The following is an 18,513-nucleotide window of genomic DNA, read 5'->3' on the forward strand; positions in this document are numbered from 1 at the left end:
ACCAACTGATTACATTTTTTTGGACGACTACGAATTATACTAATATCGGTTTATTATAATATAGTATATAAATAATATATAAATTATATTTAAAAGAATAATGATGGAGTTTTTTTTATCTTGTATTACATCACACGTGTTTGTAATTTGAACGGTATAAAATATTTTGTACGACTACAAATTAAACCTGTTGGCTTATTATATTATAGTATAGATTTTTAAAACAGATTAGGTCAGATAATTATAGATAATATACATTTATTAATGCCAAGCGGTGCTTTTGAAATAAAACTCAATTTGGCGGCGCCACATTAGGGCACATAAACTAGTTCCTAGATTTAAAAGAAAAACTTACAGATCCACGAATGAATATTTTCTAGTTTATCAAAATTTTAAGCCACTTTTGATTCAAATCTTATTCCCGTTCTCCATTATTGAATGAATATTAGGACTACTGACTCTGGTCTCTGCATATACAATTGAAAAGTCTAAACTAAAGGTGAATGAGGCCAAAGGAAAAGTGAAATCACTTCACTGTGTTGACTACACTATACTTTATTTATTTTTTTCTTTAAAATGCTTGCAAGAACGCTCTCATGGGTCCTCTGTCATTTCTGTCTTCTTGAACAAGACCCTACCAACCTAATACTCCTATTCCTATAATTGATCAATTTTCATTGTATTCACATTCATATAATAATATATGTATGTATGTATGTATAGGTGTGTACTGTAGATGATCAATCATGTACAAGCTTAGACATGGAACTACTGCATGGAGCCTCGTTTGTTGTGAGACTAATAGTATGTAGTCTGTATCGCAAACGAATACATCAACTAGCTGCAATAACACATGAATTCATAACACTCATACTATTGTTATGAATTGTGTGACTTAATTCAACCTTCGCTCTTGTTGTATGGCATGACTTGATTTATTTTGTAATGTCCACAAAAGTTTGCATGAAATTATAATATGACATGCGCAATGTGGGAGGAAATGGCCTGCGAGAATGTCAGAATTCATGCATGCACCATGCACGTACACGGTCAGTCGGTCACCAAACCACCATAGTTTACGTTTTATAGCTTGTATTATCTACAACAAACGCCGCTAATTTTAACCCTAAATAAAAATAATTTTACCGCATTTTCATGTCTAAATATTTATATCATTAGCCATGATAGTACCATCTCTATACATGACTATCCGTAGTACATACAAGGAAATGGAACAACTCAACATATATAACATTCAAATTAATTAACCAGATAATAGCCACATCAAATATTGAAGTGAATGAATAGATATGGCCCGTCATGAGGATTAAATAAGTTATTACTATTATTTTATAAAGTGCTTACACAACAGTTTGCAGGAATCCTTTAATATTTGCTTACACATCGAAAGTCTCAGAAAACTGCTACATATCCTAGCTAGTTACCATCGCAGCCTCAATGAAAAAACCCAACACACCATGATTAAACCAGATCAGGAACTTATCTGCTACTCTTTTTGCAGTTCGACTTTCTCGAAGGAACTACATATCTTTATTCATTTAGTATCAGAGCTGCTATCAGACCATCTGATTTGGCAATTGAGATTCCAACAGAATTGAAACTTTTTTTTAGAATAATTAGCTTGTGGTTCATGCATAGCTTGGATAGTAGTAAAATGTAGGTCTCGGCTGACTAGGAGATGATGATGTAGCGGTACTTGGATTCAGTAAGCTCGAACCTTCTGGATTACCATTCCACTTCAAAGGCCGAGTTGCATTTCCATCTGAAATCGGCAACTGGAAACTCGTATTGTGCACCACGGGTCGCCTACCATAGATGGAACCTGCACCTTCTACCATATTACTGCAAAAAGGACTTGCATACCTCGGGCTAAGATGAGGGGCCCCTGGAAATGAATTCCCAGATAACGACACCCGAGTTCTCCTCATTTCTTCATTGCACATCATACCAATCGCAGAATCAACTTTAATATCAGTAGCATCATCAATAATGATAATCTCCCTACTGGAGGTTGAACCCACACCCCAGCTTTTGGCCTCAGGAGTTCTGATTTTTTTTTCCAAACCATTAGTCATTGAATTGTCCGGTCTTTCTCGGGATCTTTGTTCTTCGCTTAACAAGCAACTTCCGCCATTGTACACATATTGTTCCACTGGACTCTTGCGAGCATCAGCTGCATTTATGCTCGGAGTCAGTCCAGATGATTGGATGTGTGTTGGTGGGGCCTTTGCATCTGGATCACTCCCGCACATATATGGATATTTCACATTAAATTTCCCCCCAATTGCATCCTGTCGTCGATCCCGGCTAAAGTTAACAGGACCTTGAGCATATAACTGGTGATACGACTGGTAGTCCTTGCTATCAACTCCACCAGAGGCAAGTCTTGCAACTGTACCGGTCTGCAGATGTGGCTGTGGATTCATCAAATCTGAATGGTTCTGCCTATGTTGCAGGAATGCATCTGTATCTCTATTGACCACCATCAAGTTCTTCCCCATTAGCCGAAGAACAGGAGTTGAAGCTGATGGACTAGCTGAATCATGATCCTTCTGACTTGAAAATTCATATTCATGCTCAGCAGAAAACTTTTTCTCGATATGTTCCGGGGCTAATATCCTTGAAGGATGGTTCAATATTGTTCCAGGTCCTACATTGGGATAGTTGCTAAGAGAGAATGTTTCAGATCTGGAGTTTATATTGCTAAACCTTTCAGAACAATCATTCTCCATGTGCTTTTCAGGAGATGGCAGTGATGAGATCGTCCTCCGCCTTAGCAGTTGTGACTCCTGAAAATTCACTGGAACACCTTCAACTCCTTCCTTTCGGGAGCAACAACATGACTGTTCAGAGTTTAAACTAACAGGTGTTTTTTCAGGAAAATTGACATTGATTCTCAGTGTGTGTACGTTAGAGAGCTCAGCTCCTACATTTAGTGCTTGTGAAAGTTGAGCAGCCCCTGAACAACCTTTTCTAGTCTCATCTTGAATAGCAAGAGGTTCATCAAAGAAGCTTTTTGAAGATTTTGACTGGGATATTTCCAATGTAGGATTAGATATATCTGAAATTGCAGAAGTAGGAGAATCAGACTCAGCCCTCCGACCATGATCACGATGATCTTCTGTAAATTGAATTTTGCAAGTGCTCAATGAAGATTTCCCTTGAAGATCATCAGACCCCATATGCCTTGGACTTGGCAAAAAGGAACCAGGTGGCCCTGGAATAGGTATAGGGTCAACCTCGGAGAAGTAATTGAGTTGCTCATCTTTAGTATCTAATTGTGTTTCCATATGACTGTTATCCCCAATCATAACATGGCCACCTCTATCTGCAGAGAAAAACTCTGGTCTACCACCAACAACTGGGTCAGTTGGACTGATTGGATGTCCGCATGAATGCCTCTGATTTACCTCCAAACGACGTTCAGACTTGCTTGCTCTAGAAGAGGTAGGAAACTCATGAAATTCTGGGTCTAAAGAGTTGCTTGAGCTTTTTAAACTCCCCCCGAAGCCTTCTTTAAAGGCTTTTCCCGTAGCAATATGCTTGCTGAAAGCTAGAGGATCTTCGCTTTCGGATTCTTCACCATCAACTGAATCTTCTGAATTGTCTAAGGACTGGGAAAAATCTACAGGAGAAAATTCCTTCGTTTCACCCTCACCGCGATCATAACAAGGAGGTTCAGGTGGCGAATTCTTCAAACTATCAGGAGAATCTTCCTTACTGAAGACCTTCATAGCATCACTATTCCTTCTTTTTCTCAAAACTCTTGTTTGTCTATGAGACATCTTGGCGGTGAAATTTGACAAATTAAATTGTTTATCAGTGATGTCAGCATGATCATCATTACTATGAGATAGCTTCCTAGTAAAATCACTATCAGTTTCAAATTTTCTATTGACCTTGGATCTCGTAGGAGCTGAGCTTTGCATCTTAAATTCGGATCCGGATCCTCGCACAGTTCCTTCGTTTGTGAAGAAATGTCTTTTTCTCGCAGAAGTGAACTTTGTTGCTTTTGATGATAATGTTTGATGCATACATGATGACTTTGCAGCAAAAACAAGGGAATCAGAGGTATTGATCTTAACTGCTTTGTTGCTCAGAGATGACGATCCAGGAGATGCACGATTTAGACTACTATTGCCGCTATCACGCATAATAGTGCCTTCCTTTCTCAACTTCTTATGCTTTGGTGATATCACAGACCTCTTTCCCAAGCCTACCCCTTTAGAACTCAAATAGGGTAACTCCTCCCTTTGTCTCTTAAGTGGTGGTTGCCCCCTACAAAAATCAGTACCATGTTCATCTGATGAAGTTTCCATCCTTTTGCTGCTTTGAGAAGAAATTGTATCTTTAAATGACTGTTGTCTATTTAGAATGCAGTTGCTACCCCCATACGAGTCAGCCAGATATGTATGGTCCTTTTCACCAACCAAGTGCTTCAAATGATGTCCAGAATGTTGGTGATTATCTTGACGAGGGGTCTTCGCGGGACCTGATCGCTTAGATCCTACCCATTGTCTAATAATTCCAGAATCATCAAGTTTAATTGGTTCCTGAGCATTTGAACACTCTCCCAAATGGACCTCTTTTTCACTAGGCCGGTCCACATCGATATTTCTACTTGAACCAACGGGTGTCTGTAATCAACATTTGCAAAATTGATGAGGGTTATTTCAAGTATTAAAATGTACTACAATGGACTGTCATGTAAACTGTACCACAGATTTTAGGCAATAGCAGATATTTATATCTGACTAAATCACTGATATAAACATGAAAACAAGAAAAATATCAAAAACACAATGCAACTGATGATATAAGATCTAGTGATCAGCTCTTTATAATTAGTTAAATCTCAAAATATATCGGCCTATAACTGAACCTGCAAAGATAAAGGAAGAGCACACAAACAGTAACAGAAATAGTGAAACATCATTGTTAACGACAATATGTCAAAGCAACAATCTACCTCAAAAGTAGGATGACGTGGCTTCGAAGAGCATGGCTTGAGATGAGGAGTCAGTTTTAGGAACTTCTGATGCTTCAGCACATTATAAGGCTTTTTCTTCTTCTTTTCTACAAGAGATATGCTTCCTTTATCTCCCTTTTGAGCTCTTGAATTTCCAATTACAGTATCCCCCTCACTGTGCTTTGATAATATCCGAACTTTCGTGCCATTGGTATCAATATAGACTTCACCTTCTTTATCACCATTCTCCTTGATATCACTAGCTGGCATTCTTTCCGCCCTCTCTTTAAGACACAGCTCACCTGATTGATCAACTGGATTCGGGCTCATTGCCCAGTTTGTTCCATTTCTTTTATCAAGATCTTCCAGCGTGCAATGTTTAGCAGTTGCATAAATATCCACCATCGTTCTCATCTTCCTTGGCTTTATTCTATGCTTAATCACCTTGGGATCTGCCGACCACTTCAAAGTCGATTCGCCAGAAAGGCACTGGTCGATATGTGCATTTAAGGTGGTGTTGGAAGTGGATGAGAAGGTTTTGCAAATTGGGCATACCTTATAAGCCATTATTTCTGAAATTATGAAGCTGTTAGTTGTGCTGTCTTCTTTTGTGCTAGTACCAGCTGAGGTACCCAACTTCAAAATTGCTTTAGGCTTCTTAAGCGGAGGTTCTTGTTGAATTATTATACCGGTCTCGCGAATTTCTGGAAGAATTGCACCCTTGACTTGTTTGGTCGAGGAGTCTAACAAGATTGCAGCTCCTGAATCTTTTGTAGAGTGAGATTGTTTAACTTCAGATGGAATTTCTCCGTCTCCGTGATCGGACACAGTTGAAATAATATGCAAACGATCCAAGTTTAGCTTCTGATTACAGCTAGCACCATTAGCAAAGACGGAATCGTGTTGATGGCTTTGCCTTACAGTCTTCCTGTCAGAGTTGCTTAGATTTTCTTGATCTGGCAGATTATGATTAACAACACATCCTTTTACAGACTGCTCTCTCACTGCATCAAGAGACTGAAAAGGTGGCAACAAATCCTTCACACCTTGCTTCTGACATAGTTGCAAGTTCTTCTCTGAAAATGGCCAGTTGGTCGCTATATCCTTACTCCGGGTACTACAAACATAATCTCTGCACGAGAAACAAATAAAAAATACAAGATATAAGATCAGACAAGTACCCAGTAAACCCAAAGGCATGAACTTGATATGCTTAAGCTAAATAAAGCATATACAAAACTGAAGTGATGTTAAGATTAAGATGTGTCCATTATTGTATGCAAACAATATAAGGAACATACGGACCACGGTAAATAAAATCTAGGATTCCTGAAAAAGCACAAGGAGCCCAGAACAATGGAATAACTAAATATCCCAAACAAAGAAAATTTACAACAGTATATGAAGTTGAAACCAACACAATTAATTCAGGCTCTTTCATTTTACATCTCACATACAAGAAAAGTAACATGAAATCATACCCAAGTTGAAAAGAAAAGAAGACATTAGTTAGACCACGGAAAAACCAACTTTGACTGTATAGATGAAATGAGAGAGGTGGGCAAGAAGCCACAGTAGTGATGTAGATCTGTTGAGGAATTTACCTTATGGAAAATTTGGGAGGTGGGTTACTACTGTCTTGGTTGTGATTATCTTCAAAGTCAGAAGACACAGACTTGAACAGATCTACTACTACTTCTATCTGAGAAGCAGAAGAAGTGTGGATCCTGTCAACATCATCATCATCATCAGCAGTAAGTTTTAGATGGGGATCTGATGGAGGGTTTTCAATGGATAACATCTGCTGCTAAGCTTCTTATTATCTCCACAGCTACTAGAGCTACTCACTCTAATTATCTTACTATTATACTTAGTCTTCAGCATAACAGTAACCAGCACCACTTGAACAACAGTACTAGAAGCAAGATCTAAAACTCACCCTAACCCACCTTACTTAATTTCAAGATTATGCCTTTCTTTATCTTAAACCCATGTACCATCAACTGGCTAGCAACCTGAGAAACCAAAACATATATGAGATCAATTAGCTTCTCATGAAATAAATAGGCAAATCAAACAAGACCCAATATGTGTATGTGTGTGTATTAATCTAGGTGACCATGTTTTAAGCTCCTGCAAAACGTTATTTTATGTGGCAAGAAAGTACTTGTAAGAGTAAAGTGGATGTATAAGCTTATACTAAAAACTGATTCATCATCATCAAGTTGTTTAAGGAGGCTGATTAAACAAGAAAAGTACATATTTGGCAAAGAACAAAAGCTTCAAGCAAAAACAATATTATGTATCAAATTTCCTCAAGTGTTATCTTATGTGGGCAACCCATACAAACAAGTAGATGAAACTCATCAAGACTCACTAGATCCACATACCACCAAGCATTTTCATGCTCCATAACTAAACCCAAATCAAAAGAAGATGAAGCCACAAGCAAAAAATTCAAATAAAAAAAAGGAAAAAAGAATTAAGTAAATAGACAGGTAAGAATTTCACCCACACATAGAGAAAGTGGAAATAAGGTCTTGATCAAGTAAATTAGGAGATGAATCTAGATAGTTGAAAGCTGTGAAAGGACATCTTATGAAGAAAAAACTTGAAAAAGAAAAGCAAGAGATTCAATTTTTTCTAGACATCTAGTGAACAGTACAACAAGATCAAGCATAAGAACACATATACACAGATCCCCAAAGAAGATATACACAGATCCACCAAGAAGAAGACCAAACAAGTCAGTTGGTCAAGTACATGAAAACCCAAGATCAAAGAAACCCACCAACCAAGCTTCAATCTTTTGAGTATTTAAGCTGGTTTACAAAAGCAAAACTCAAAGAAGCACAAATCTAGCCCATGATCAACCACTTTCAAACTCAAGAAACCCAAGTAGAAGAAAATCTGAGAGGCACCACACAAAGAAAGCAAACAAAACTTGACAGAGAGGAAAACAAAAGCGCACACACTTAATGGCTCTGATGGTACAAACCTTGTTGAGTCTCAAGATGTGTTTATCTTATTTTCTGGGGCAGAAAATAGGAGTAAAATAAGGTCAAGAGGATGAAGATGAAGATGTATGATATGATGTGTACTAGTTTCGGTTAAAGTTATAATAGAGAGAGAATAGAGAGAGAGATTGGGAGAGAGATGAGAGAGATTTTAGAGAGGAGAGAGAGGAAGAGCAGCCACCCGCTCACACATCAAAAGAGGCATCAGGTTCTTCTCTCCACCAAAAAGCAGTTTTTTTCTTTCTACCATTTACTACACTTGCTACTTCACAATTAGCCTTTCATTCTCTGAATGTGCCTCATTTAAATAATAGTATCGCCATTTAAATACGCATTATATTATTTACAACGTACTAAACATACATTAAATAATCGAGTAAATAAATAATAAGCCCTAATTAATGTTTAGATTCACGTATAAGCTACAATTATGTATATCAGTGTATGTATAGATAAACGTACGATACTTCACATAAAATAATATTTAATGAATGAAAATTATAAAATATATGAACCTTTATAAAGCTGGCCTATCTTCTACCTACCCTACGGTCCTCATTTTCTATCCATTCTTTATTCCCAGATTTTTTTTCTTTGCATACCTAATTGTCTATTTTAGCCCTGGGATTTTGAGGAAATTGCGGGATAAGAATCATACGTTACAAACTTCTTATAACGACAATATTTTATGTTGACTATCGTGTCCCTCGACATTAATTCATGTTCGAAGCATGTACTAAAGTCTACAACCCTTTTTTATTTCCTTTTCTTCACGCCAACCCTCAATGCAAGTTCACTAGGTTATTGTATTTATTTATGTATTTTAAATATTAAGAGAAAGCTGTTTTTCTTACTGAACTCCTGAATCCAAATATAATATGTGACATATAATATGATTTTAATAATATTATACTTATTTTCTAAATTATCAAAATATTCTTAAAATCATCGTATTTTTTGATAACTACTAGTCATTTCCTATTTTATTTATAGAAAAATCATTTTCTTACTTCTTTACGCTCTTGGTCGATATTATTTTTATGATTTGTCGTTTTTTTAGCCCGACTTTTACCCTTTCCTAATTCATATATATTATTAAAATATTGTTCAATTTTGTTCAACTTGCCCTACTGATTATTCCTTCAGTGTTGGAGAGAATCATATGTAAAATTATGTTAAAATTAAATCAGATAGAATCATTTTAAATTGATGATAGAAAGTAAATATCAAGCCGTGTTGGATGGTCCATTTCAGTTGTAGGTTCCATCCAACAAAATACACTGAACCTAGCCAAATCAATTATCAATTGACAAAAAAGTTATCAATACAAATAAAAAAATTATAATATAAGTTTAACATTAAATATGTGCATGTGTATTTTTTTTTAGTATTCTGAGTAACAGGATAATACTTTTAACTAGATCAAAAAAAATGTTATGGTGAATGAAATTTAGGAGCTGTTTGGATGAGTTTAAAATAAGTGCTTCTTACTTAAAATAAATAAGTGGAGTAGAAGTTAGAAATAAGATAAGACTTATAAGTGATTAAAGTGTTTGAGAAATAAGTAGAAACCCTGAAACAAAAGCTAGCATTCCTAGCTTTTTATAAGTGCTTCTTGACTTATTACACAAACCGTACGAATAAGTGCTCTTAACTTATAATCCTGGATTTATAAGTCCTAAACAAACACCCACTTAATTGGGATTGGAAGAGAATGAAAATGAAATTTGTACTAATACGTGAGATAATCCAAAAATATGTTTATACAATTTTATATTTTTTTATCACTCAATTCTAAGTTATTTGAATCATTAAATTATTTCACATTTTTCTAAACGGATATTTCATTCTGGTCCTTCAGCGATTTCTTTATTATATTGAACATAAAAAATTTAAGCTCACTTATATTTAATTATTATTTATTGTTCTCTCAAAAAGTTTGATTCTTCCGGATTTTACTTTCAATTATCTATTTATTCCATCCCTAAGATCACGAGATAAAAATTATAAATTTTTTGAAGTAAAAATAATATATGAGACAATAATGACTTAAGATTGAGATGAATGAATCTAAATGTTATATAATAAAATTATAGACAAAATAATATAAAATAAAACATAACATATCTCATAAATATTCATTAAAATAAATTAGAATAAAACGATCGAACCAATGAATTAGCCCCTGTATGTGTATGATACGGAGTATGCATATATCAAGGGTAGTTTCCATAAATTTAAAAAGGTGCTTCTGATTTAAAATAAAAAATTTAAAAAAGTGTTTTCTATTTCAAAAGAAGTGGGTGATAAGTTTAAATTGTTTAGCAAAAAATAAAAATTAGTTTTAATCAATATTTTTGACCTTTTACACAAATAGATTTACAAAAAAGTTGAAGTCAGATTTTTTGTAAGAAGCCACAAATGACCGTAGCCAGACATGGACCAAGTTAAAAGTCTTTCCTTCACAAAACTGAAACAGAGGCGATCTATAAATTGTGGTTAGGGATGGCAAGTTTACCCGATCCGATGGATACCCGACCCGTTCCGACCCGATTGGGTCTACCCGAACCCGATTTTTTTGGATTTGGATCCGGATCTGGATCTTATTTTTGGACCCGAAAAAGTTTGGATCTGGATCTGGATCTCAGGTGTTCCGAACCGAGACCCGACCCGAAACCCGAAACCCGATTTAAACCGGATCCAAACCCGAAACCCGATAAAAACCCGATACAAAATATTATATATATATATATAGATACATATATGTTAAATGTAAAGTATATATATTGAAATATTATGAATTATTAAGTATGAATATTAACATTTTACTTAATTTTATATTTGCAATATAGAATTTATATTTATAACATCGATATTTTATTTTTCTCAATTATTGTGCATTAAAAAAATCTAAATACAATAAAAATAATAAAATATAAATGATAAGTTGAATGATTGTATACAATTGAGTTAACATGTTTCACGTGTTTATTGTAATAAATGAAGCCTGTAATTTCCTTTTTTATATTTCTAAAGTTAAAAAAAATAATCCATAATCACATTTTTTATAGATATATAATTTTAAATTTGTATTTAATTTTATTTTTTTCAATACCCGAATTGGACCCGAACCCGAACCGAAACCCGAAAAAACCCGACGGATCGGATTTGGATCTTCATTTTTCGGACCCGGACCCGAACCCGATCCGACCCGAAATATAATGGATCGGGTCTGGATCTCAAGAAACCCGACCCGATCCGACCCGTTGCCATCCCTAATTGTGGTCTGGAGTCTGGACCACAATAAGAGTACTGGTTTTTAATATTATAAAATAATAGGGAAATGATATTTTCGAATTCCTCTTTTGTTCCTCGTAGTCTGTTCTTTTTTCACAACCTTGTTTTTAATCGATATTTTGTCCAGAACGATTCTCACCTTGAATATTTTCTACTTCTAAACTGCTGGTATGTTTTGCATTTATTTCAAGAGTTAAAACATTCTCTAACCCTGGTTTTACTGCAAACATAAACACTTAACATTTTCGGGCAAATTGTAGTCACTGTTCCGTCCAAATCTGCCGTTAATTTTAACTGTTTGAGAGGTAAAAGCGTGTATATTAGTTTCGAACAGCTATTCTGTGTCCCCTCAAACTTTATATATTATAATTTGAAATTATTTCTAAACACAGACAATGATGTGATAAAAATTATTTAATTAAAATAATTTTTAAAATGTGTATTCATTTTAAAATTTTTAAAATAAGTTACATCATTCATGTAAAAAAAATTCAAATTCTAAATCTAGATACATGTTTTGTGTATATATCAATGCAATTGAGTTAACGATGACCATTAGAGCCGTTCGGGTGAGTTTAAAATAAGTGTTTCTTACTTAAAATAAAAAAGGGGTTAATTATCTACTTGGTCACTGAAGTGGCCTTAATGTATCAAATTGGTCACTGAACTCAAAACGGTATCAAGATAGTCACTGAAGTGGCCAGAAATATCAAACAAGTACCTTAAAATATAAGTTCAAGCAGTAAAAATATTATTTATAAAGTTTTACACATTATTTTTGAATGTTACCAAAACCAGGTAAAAGGTTATGACTTCTAGTATTTATGATAATATATTTAGATTTTATTAAGTTTATTTATTATTTATTTTTAATTAAAACAAAGAAAACAACTATATAATAAAATATAAATAATAAATAAACTTGATAAAATATAAAGATATTAATTTAAATACTAGAAGTCATAACCTTTTAGTTGGTTGTGGTAACATTTAAAAATAATGTGTAAAACTTTATGAATAATATTTTTACTACTTGAACTCATATTTGAAGGTACTTGTTTGATAATTCTGGCCACTTCAGTGACTATCTTGATACCGTTTTGAGTTCAGTGACCAACTTGATACATTAAGCCCACTTCAGTGACCAACTTGATAATTAACCCAATAAAAAAGTGGAGGAGAAGTTAGAAACAAGTTGAGACTTATAAGTGATTAGATTGTTTGGAAAATAAGTAGAAGCCTGGAACAAAAGTTAGCATTCCTAACTTTTTATAAGTGCTTCTTGATTTTTTACATAAACGATACAACTAAGTGCTTATAAACCCAGAAGCTTGGCTTAAAAGCAGTAAACAAAAACACCCCCCGTTATGGCATTGTATACGTTATCAACTTTTGTGTAAATATCAATGCAATTGATAGTTATTGTACCATAATGTTACTTCTATTTATTAGTCAATAAATTGAGGTGGCCAAGACGAGTTGTTAAATTATTTCTTGTTCACTTCCATTTTCGGTAAGCTTTTTAGGGGAAAATTAAATTGTAAATCAAATAATCGATTTTAGATAAATATTAGTTTTATAAGTTTACCTCAAAAATAATTATAAATCTTGCAATACATCACCAAGCCTTAAAACTCATGCCTCACACATGAGAATCCTTTTCCGAATGTATACGGTTGTTAACTTTTGATATGTGCTCTCCGATCTTTTACCGCCAACTGTTTGACATTTTTGATCAGATTTTTGCTAGTATGCTCATTTTACCTGTAAAATAACATTTTGGGAATATAATAATATTTTAAGGATATAACCAACTTTGAGCATTTTCAGTAAGTTGTCTACTGTAACAATATAAAATCAATTAAAAGTGATAATACTCGGGGGAAATAATTGTAATGATTGATTATATTTTAAAATATATTATTATCATTATTATTTTAAATATTAAAAAAACATTTAATACAATAAAAAAATATCGACTAAACTTTTACCTGTAAGAGAATGTCCCGTCATCATATTTTTACTCTTTTACGTATTATCTATGATATAAAAACTAAAATCTCGGGTAAGAATTTCCGTAAGGGTGTCCTAGTTGCAGGATATAAAGAGTTTGAACCTAAATTAATAAATAACCGAAAGTCCACACTTAATGTTTCAGATGTTACTTTCGGAGTACTCCCTCCGTCCCAATGAATTGTATACAGTTTCCTTTTTGGACATCACACCAATTGTATACATACCAAAAGTAGTAACTTTTATAATATAAAATAACATTACACCAACTACTTTCTTCCACTATCTCCATTCTATAATAATATAAACACTATTACACCCACTATTTTCCTCCACTATCTCCATTCTATAATAATATAAACACTATTACACCCACTACTTTTCTCCACTATCTCAAATCTATTATTAAATATAAATGGGTCCCACCACTATACTCACTTTTCATCTAACTTTACTCATTTTTTACACTTTTTCTTGGTCTCCGTGTCCCAGCCATTTGTATACAAATGACTGGGACGGAGGGAGTAGTAAAATAAGCGAGGGAATTTTGTTTAAGGGAACACTGAAAGACCAGTCCACTAGAAGCTCTTAACGTTAGTCCACAAGTTCATGATCATCGCTCTGGAAAAAACAAACCACAAAAGACGCGTGGATGGGCAAACAAATACTGGGTCGTGTGACTCTCGTTTTTGTTACGATTTTGTCCTTGTTATCTATGCCATTTTCCTGTCACGTTCTTATCCCTCGAAATCTCGAATGCACATTTTAATTTTACAGAAAATAGTTATATGATGAAAAATAAATTTATTATTCATAAAATAAAATAAATTAGTTTTAATTCTCAGATTCTAATTTATAAATTAGAATTTAACTTATAAATCAAATTTAAAAAACTTATACTAAAGGTCTTTTTTAATATATAACATAACTAAATAATTTTATTTAAAAACTAATAATGTAATATATATTTTAGCGAATCTATTAAAAATATATTAATTTATATGTGTGTGTGTTTTTGGGAACAATTTCGGAACGTGTGTCGATCTAATTTTTTTATTTTCTGTCAAAATTTGAGGGACAATAAGACATTTTTTTCCTTGAGAAAATGTTATACATTTCACAAAAATATTTTATTAAAACAAACTACAAATGATATTTTTTTATAAAATAATAACATTTGCATAAAATATATTTTAATTTTTATAATTTTTTTCTATTTTATCGATAGTAATAATACACCAATAAACAACAACATTATATTCGTTTTGTTTTTGTCTAAGAAAAAATTAATTTAAAAATTATCATTTAATCGACTTTCAACTATAACATCGTTTAGATTTTATATACCAATTTGTATTAACATCTGTTTATAATAAATAAATATAAAGTGAAATTATAGTTATTCTAATTAATATGTATTACTATAGTATTTATTGTATCTCTGAACAACTTTTAACCAAATATTTTGTAACACTGTTCCTAATCTAAAGGTTACATATGACAAAATCGTATACAGTATGATCATATTGGATTAGTGAATTAGAACGATGAAGGAGTTTTCGACTCAAGTTTTATTATCAGATTTCTTCAATTTTCCAAATAATATTAATTAATTTTTTAAATGATTTTTTTAATAAATTTTGAATGTTACCCCGAAAAAAGTCACATGAAATCTCTATAAAATAAAAATAATAGAATTTTCAAAAATACTTATGTTTTCTTAAATTTTACTGTTTTCAAAAAAATAATATTTTATTTACTATTTTTCTTAAAAATTGCATTTTTGGAAAAACCCTAAAACTAATTCATAATTTAAAAAATAAAACAGTATTAAGAAAAGAAGAAAATGATTGACATACTCACTGAGGTTATCAAAAATCAAATGGTGGGCCAAGCGGAGCAATCTCTCCGGGTTTAGCAGGCCAGGACACAAATTTAGGAGCCTGTGGCCTGTGGGTGTGGAAGTTGTCTGTCCATTGCTCATTCTGAAAAATACTGAATATTGACTACTCCAACTGAGCGTGAAATTTTTGCTCTAAAAATACTGTAGTTTTTGGTGGAAGTAGATAAATCCAGGACTTGACTAAAGTTAGTTTCCCAATTCATAAATCACAAGCATAGAGCGTGGTTGTAGAGGAATAGAGCCGTTGATGGGGACACCCACAACAGCTGGGCTGATCCACGCTGCTGCTTTCAAATCATCAACAGCCAGGCCAGCCTAGCTTCTTCTTTCGCTTTCTCACCACCTTTCCCCGGCTTAATCATCATCCTTAAAAAAAACCATTTTTTAAACAAGATATCATAAAATAAAATGTAAATCCATTTAAACTTAGGAAGATATCATATCAGTTAATTTTCAATCTACTCCCACCGTAAAAAAGTTAATAAAGTGTTCGGAATAGAAATCTTATGTGGTAATCAAGAGACAACTTCCCCTGGCCGTCTGCTGAGATGCGGCCCAGATAGGGACGGGACAATGTGGTCAAATATACAGGGAAATTCATCAGTAGAAAGGGAGACCGAAAACAAAGTGTTGATCATTGCATTCTAACAAGACTTTGGCAACCAAGGTAAACAGATTCAATAGCTGTCCCAGTGGAAACAAGGTCTTGCCTTGATCCAAAGGGTCACGGGTTCGTATCTCTTCCTGACATGTTGAGCCATTTTGACATACAACCTAAAAGCACGTAGAGGGGGTCTGAATATTTCAAATAAATTGATTCAAGGCTACAAGGCACTTCCAGAATCCAGATTGCTAACACAACTTTGTTGACAAGGAAACAGCAAGAAAGTGATAGTAACATACTAACAGAATGATTAAAAGCTCAGCATAATATAGCTAGTTTCTTAAACTTAAAAAATATATATATGCCGAACTTCCAGTTACGTATATTCATCCCTTCTTTTATGGTAAAATTCCCATCACATATAGGCTTATCGTAAGGAGAAGGCAGTTTGGCAGATAATGTTACAGGCTCCAAACTAGTTCTAACTTGTGATCTAGTTCTTTTTCTCGAATATTCCTAATTCTTTAATGCAAACAGATTAACAAAATATGAACATAGAAGGCTAAGGAACAGAAACCAAACCATACTACATGTTAAATGATACCTAATGTGTGCCAGAACTTAAAAAGAAACAAACAAATTAAACTACCTTCACTGCCACATCACTCAGAATTGAGAAACACGAGAGTAGAGGAAACAGATTAAACTAGATTTCAGTTATACTTATTGGTATCTCTCCAAGTGACATTTAACTGATTCATTATCACCAAGGTCCCCTAAAAACAGCAATTAAATTACTTAGTTATAGTTGTATGCTGTGAAATACATCAGGCCTCTGTCATTTACATCCAATTAAACTCGTTAACCATCAAGCCTTTAGTTCATAAGAATTACATAAACTGGGAATTTAGAAATTTACACCGTTGCTGGTATAAACTTATACCTGTAGAAATTAGAAGAAAAGATATGTTAAAAAACTTTCTATGATCAACTAATGTAGCTGCTTCGTTGTCAGGTGAATATCTTTCTTCCCACTGTCTTAATCCATCCATACTACCTCTGTTTATCATATATTGTTTTTCACCTAGCCCGAAATCCATGGTGCTAGATCTACCAAATCCTGCAGCTTCTTCACTTACTTCGTGCTCCTTCATGAAGGCCCTGGCTGGAAAGTATCTTGATCTTGTGCATCTGCCTTGTACAAATCCTGCAGCTTCTTCACTTACTTTGTGCTCCTTCATGAAGGCCCTGGCTGAAAAGTAACTTGATCTTGTGCATTCGCCTTGTACAACTTCGTGTCCAGTACCCAGACTGCAGCATCCTTAGGCTTCTGAGATAAGGGGATTAACTTTCAAGCTTTGAATTTGGTCTACTGAAGCATCCCTAAAGAACCATGAAACCGTTGAGCTTCAGAGCTCCCAGGTTTCAAGGATAATCTACTTTCATTATTTTATTCATATTCGGTAATTGAAAGTGACCCTGCCTTGACACCTTTATTGTCAATGAAGAACGGATTCTGGCAGATGTACAAAGGCTTAGTAAATCACTTCCATTCTTGCGTTCAGGATCATCCACTTTACAATGTTATACAGGCAAGTCCTTTACCACATTTTGCTTCATCATTTCATGATCACAAAATACAATTGCAAAATCCATGCGTTAGGCTTCTCAGCAGGGTCAAGCTCATATTTGGATGCATGATTTCTTCCAGTAATTAAAGGGCTTACCACTTCATTAGCCAACTTGCTGCTCTACCTGATATTTAAAAAACCCGTAGAGATTGTTGTCGCCTCACACTTTACCTACAATATTTGTTGGACCACCATTCTGCGACTTGCCAGAATATACATCTTGCTGCAGCATTCCCTTAGATACCATATACTCAAGCTAATTTGGCCAGCTACCATGAAAACATCACCTTTACGATAGGGAGGCTCTTGTGGTTGATTAGGCTTTGGCTGAACTCAAATGAAAATCATGATTATAAGCTCGAGTAAGATACTCGGAATTGTACATTGCATAGCCTCTACGCCATCAGGTGAAATCTGAGAAGTAGCTAATTCACCCGATTCACCAGAGACCTGTATTCATTTCCAGGACCAGGATGTCCTCCATGCAATCCGGAATAAACAGAACATGTTGTCTGATCTGCTAAGAAAAGAACATAAAAAGCTGAACCTAGTGACCCCGATCAACATCTCCTTTAAGCTCAATTACATATCATTACAACAATACCTTTTCAAGGCCACCCTTACAATTACTTTAACAGTTTCTTTTCGGTATATATTTCTTTAACACTTCACGGAGAGCAAGTTCAACTTCTCTATAACAACAATAACTATGCAGGGTCCTTCAGTTCAAATCTCTTCAGAAAGCTGAGAAGATAACGAAAAAATGTCCTATAAATTCCTGAACTCAAAGTAAGAAATGTTTAATTTTTACCAGTATAATTAGGAACAACAACGCAGGTATACATGTAAATTATTTTGAAAGATCCAACTTCCACGCGCAACCTGGTAACACTTTAAGTTACCGTGTCTCCTAAAATCTTAAGGCGTTGTTAGGGAAAGTACTTACAAGGACTTGTGGCAAAGTTACCCTGAGGACTGATGAATAGATAATAGAAAAAGTGGGGTCCTTTCCCGTCTAAAGCTAATGTAAAAGCTATTATATTCAAATTACAGAAATA

At 34.1% G+C, this 18,513-nt stretch overlaps 1 protein-coding gene across 2 annotated transcripts; it reads right to left on the reverse strand.

The window, feature by feature from the left end:
* Positions 1–1,321: 1,321 nt before the first annotated feature.
* LOC108218567 (uncharacterized) lies at positions 1,322–8,273 on the reverse strand. 2 transcript variants are annotated; one of them, XM_017391560.2, is made up of 4 exons: positions 7,989–8,273; positions 6,595–7,005; positions 4,991–6,122; positions 1,322–4,658 (listed from the first exon to the last, which is right to left on the reverse strand). In XM_017391560.2, exons 2-4 carry the CDS (start codon positions 6,789–6,791, stop codon positions 1,650–1,652), a joined length of 4,338 nt encoding a protein of 1,445 aa, XP_017247049.1. In that variant the 5' UTR covers positions 6,792–7,005; positions 7,989–8,273; the 3' UTR covers positions 1,322–1,649. The 2 variants fall into 2 exon arrangements, with proteins under 2 accessions (XP_017247049.1, XP_017247050.1); XM_017391561.2 differs by lacking the exon at positions 7,989–8,273 and adding an exon at positions 7,782–7,967.
* Between the last annotated feature and the right edge of the window lie 10,240 nt (positions 8,274–18,513).

Source organism: Daucus carota, chromosome 4 (assembly GCF_001625215.2).
Source record: "Daucus carota subsp. sativus chromosome 4, DH1 v3.0, whole genome shotgun sequence".
NCBI lineage: Eukaryota > Viridiplantae > Streptophyta > Magnoliopsida > Apiales > Apiaceae > Daucus > Daucus carota.

Excerpts from the sequence above, each read along its gene's own strand:
- LOC108218567 (XM_017391560.2), bottom strand. The coding sequence starts at position 6,791 with ATGTTATCCATTGAAAACCCTCCATCAGATCCCCATCTAAAACTTACT. Across the intron at positions 6,123-6,594 it reads CCTCCCAAATTTTCCATAAG|AGATTATGTTTGTAGTACCC; the intron begins GTAAATTCCTCA and ends TTTCTCGTGCAG. Across the intron at positions 4,659-4,990 it reads CACGTCATCCTACTTTTGAG|ACACCCGTTGGTTCAAGTAG; the intron begins GTAGATTGTTGC and ends TGTTGATTACAG.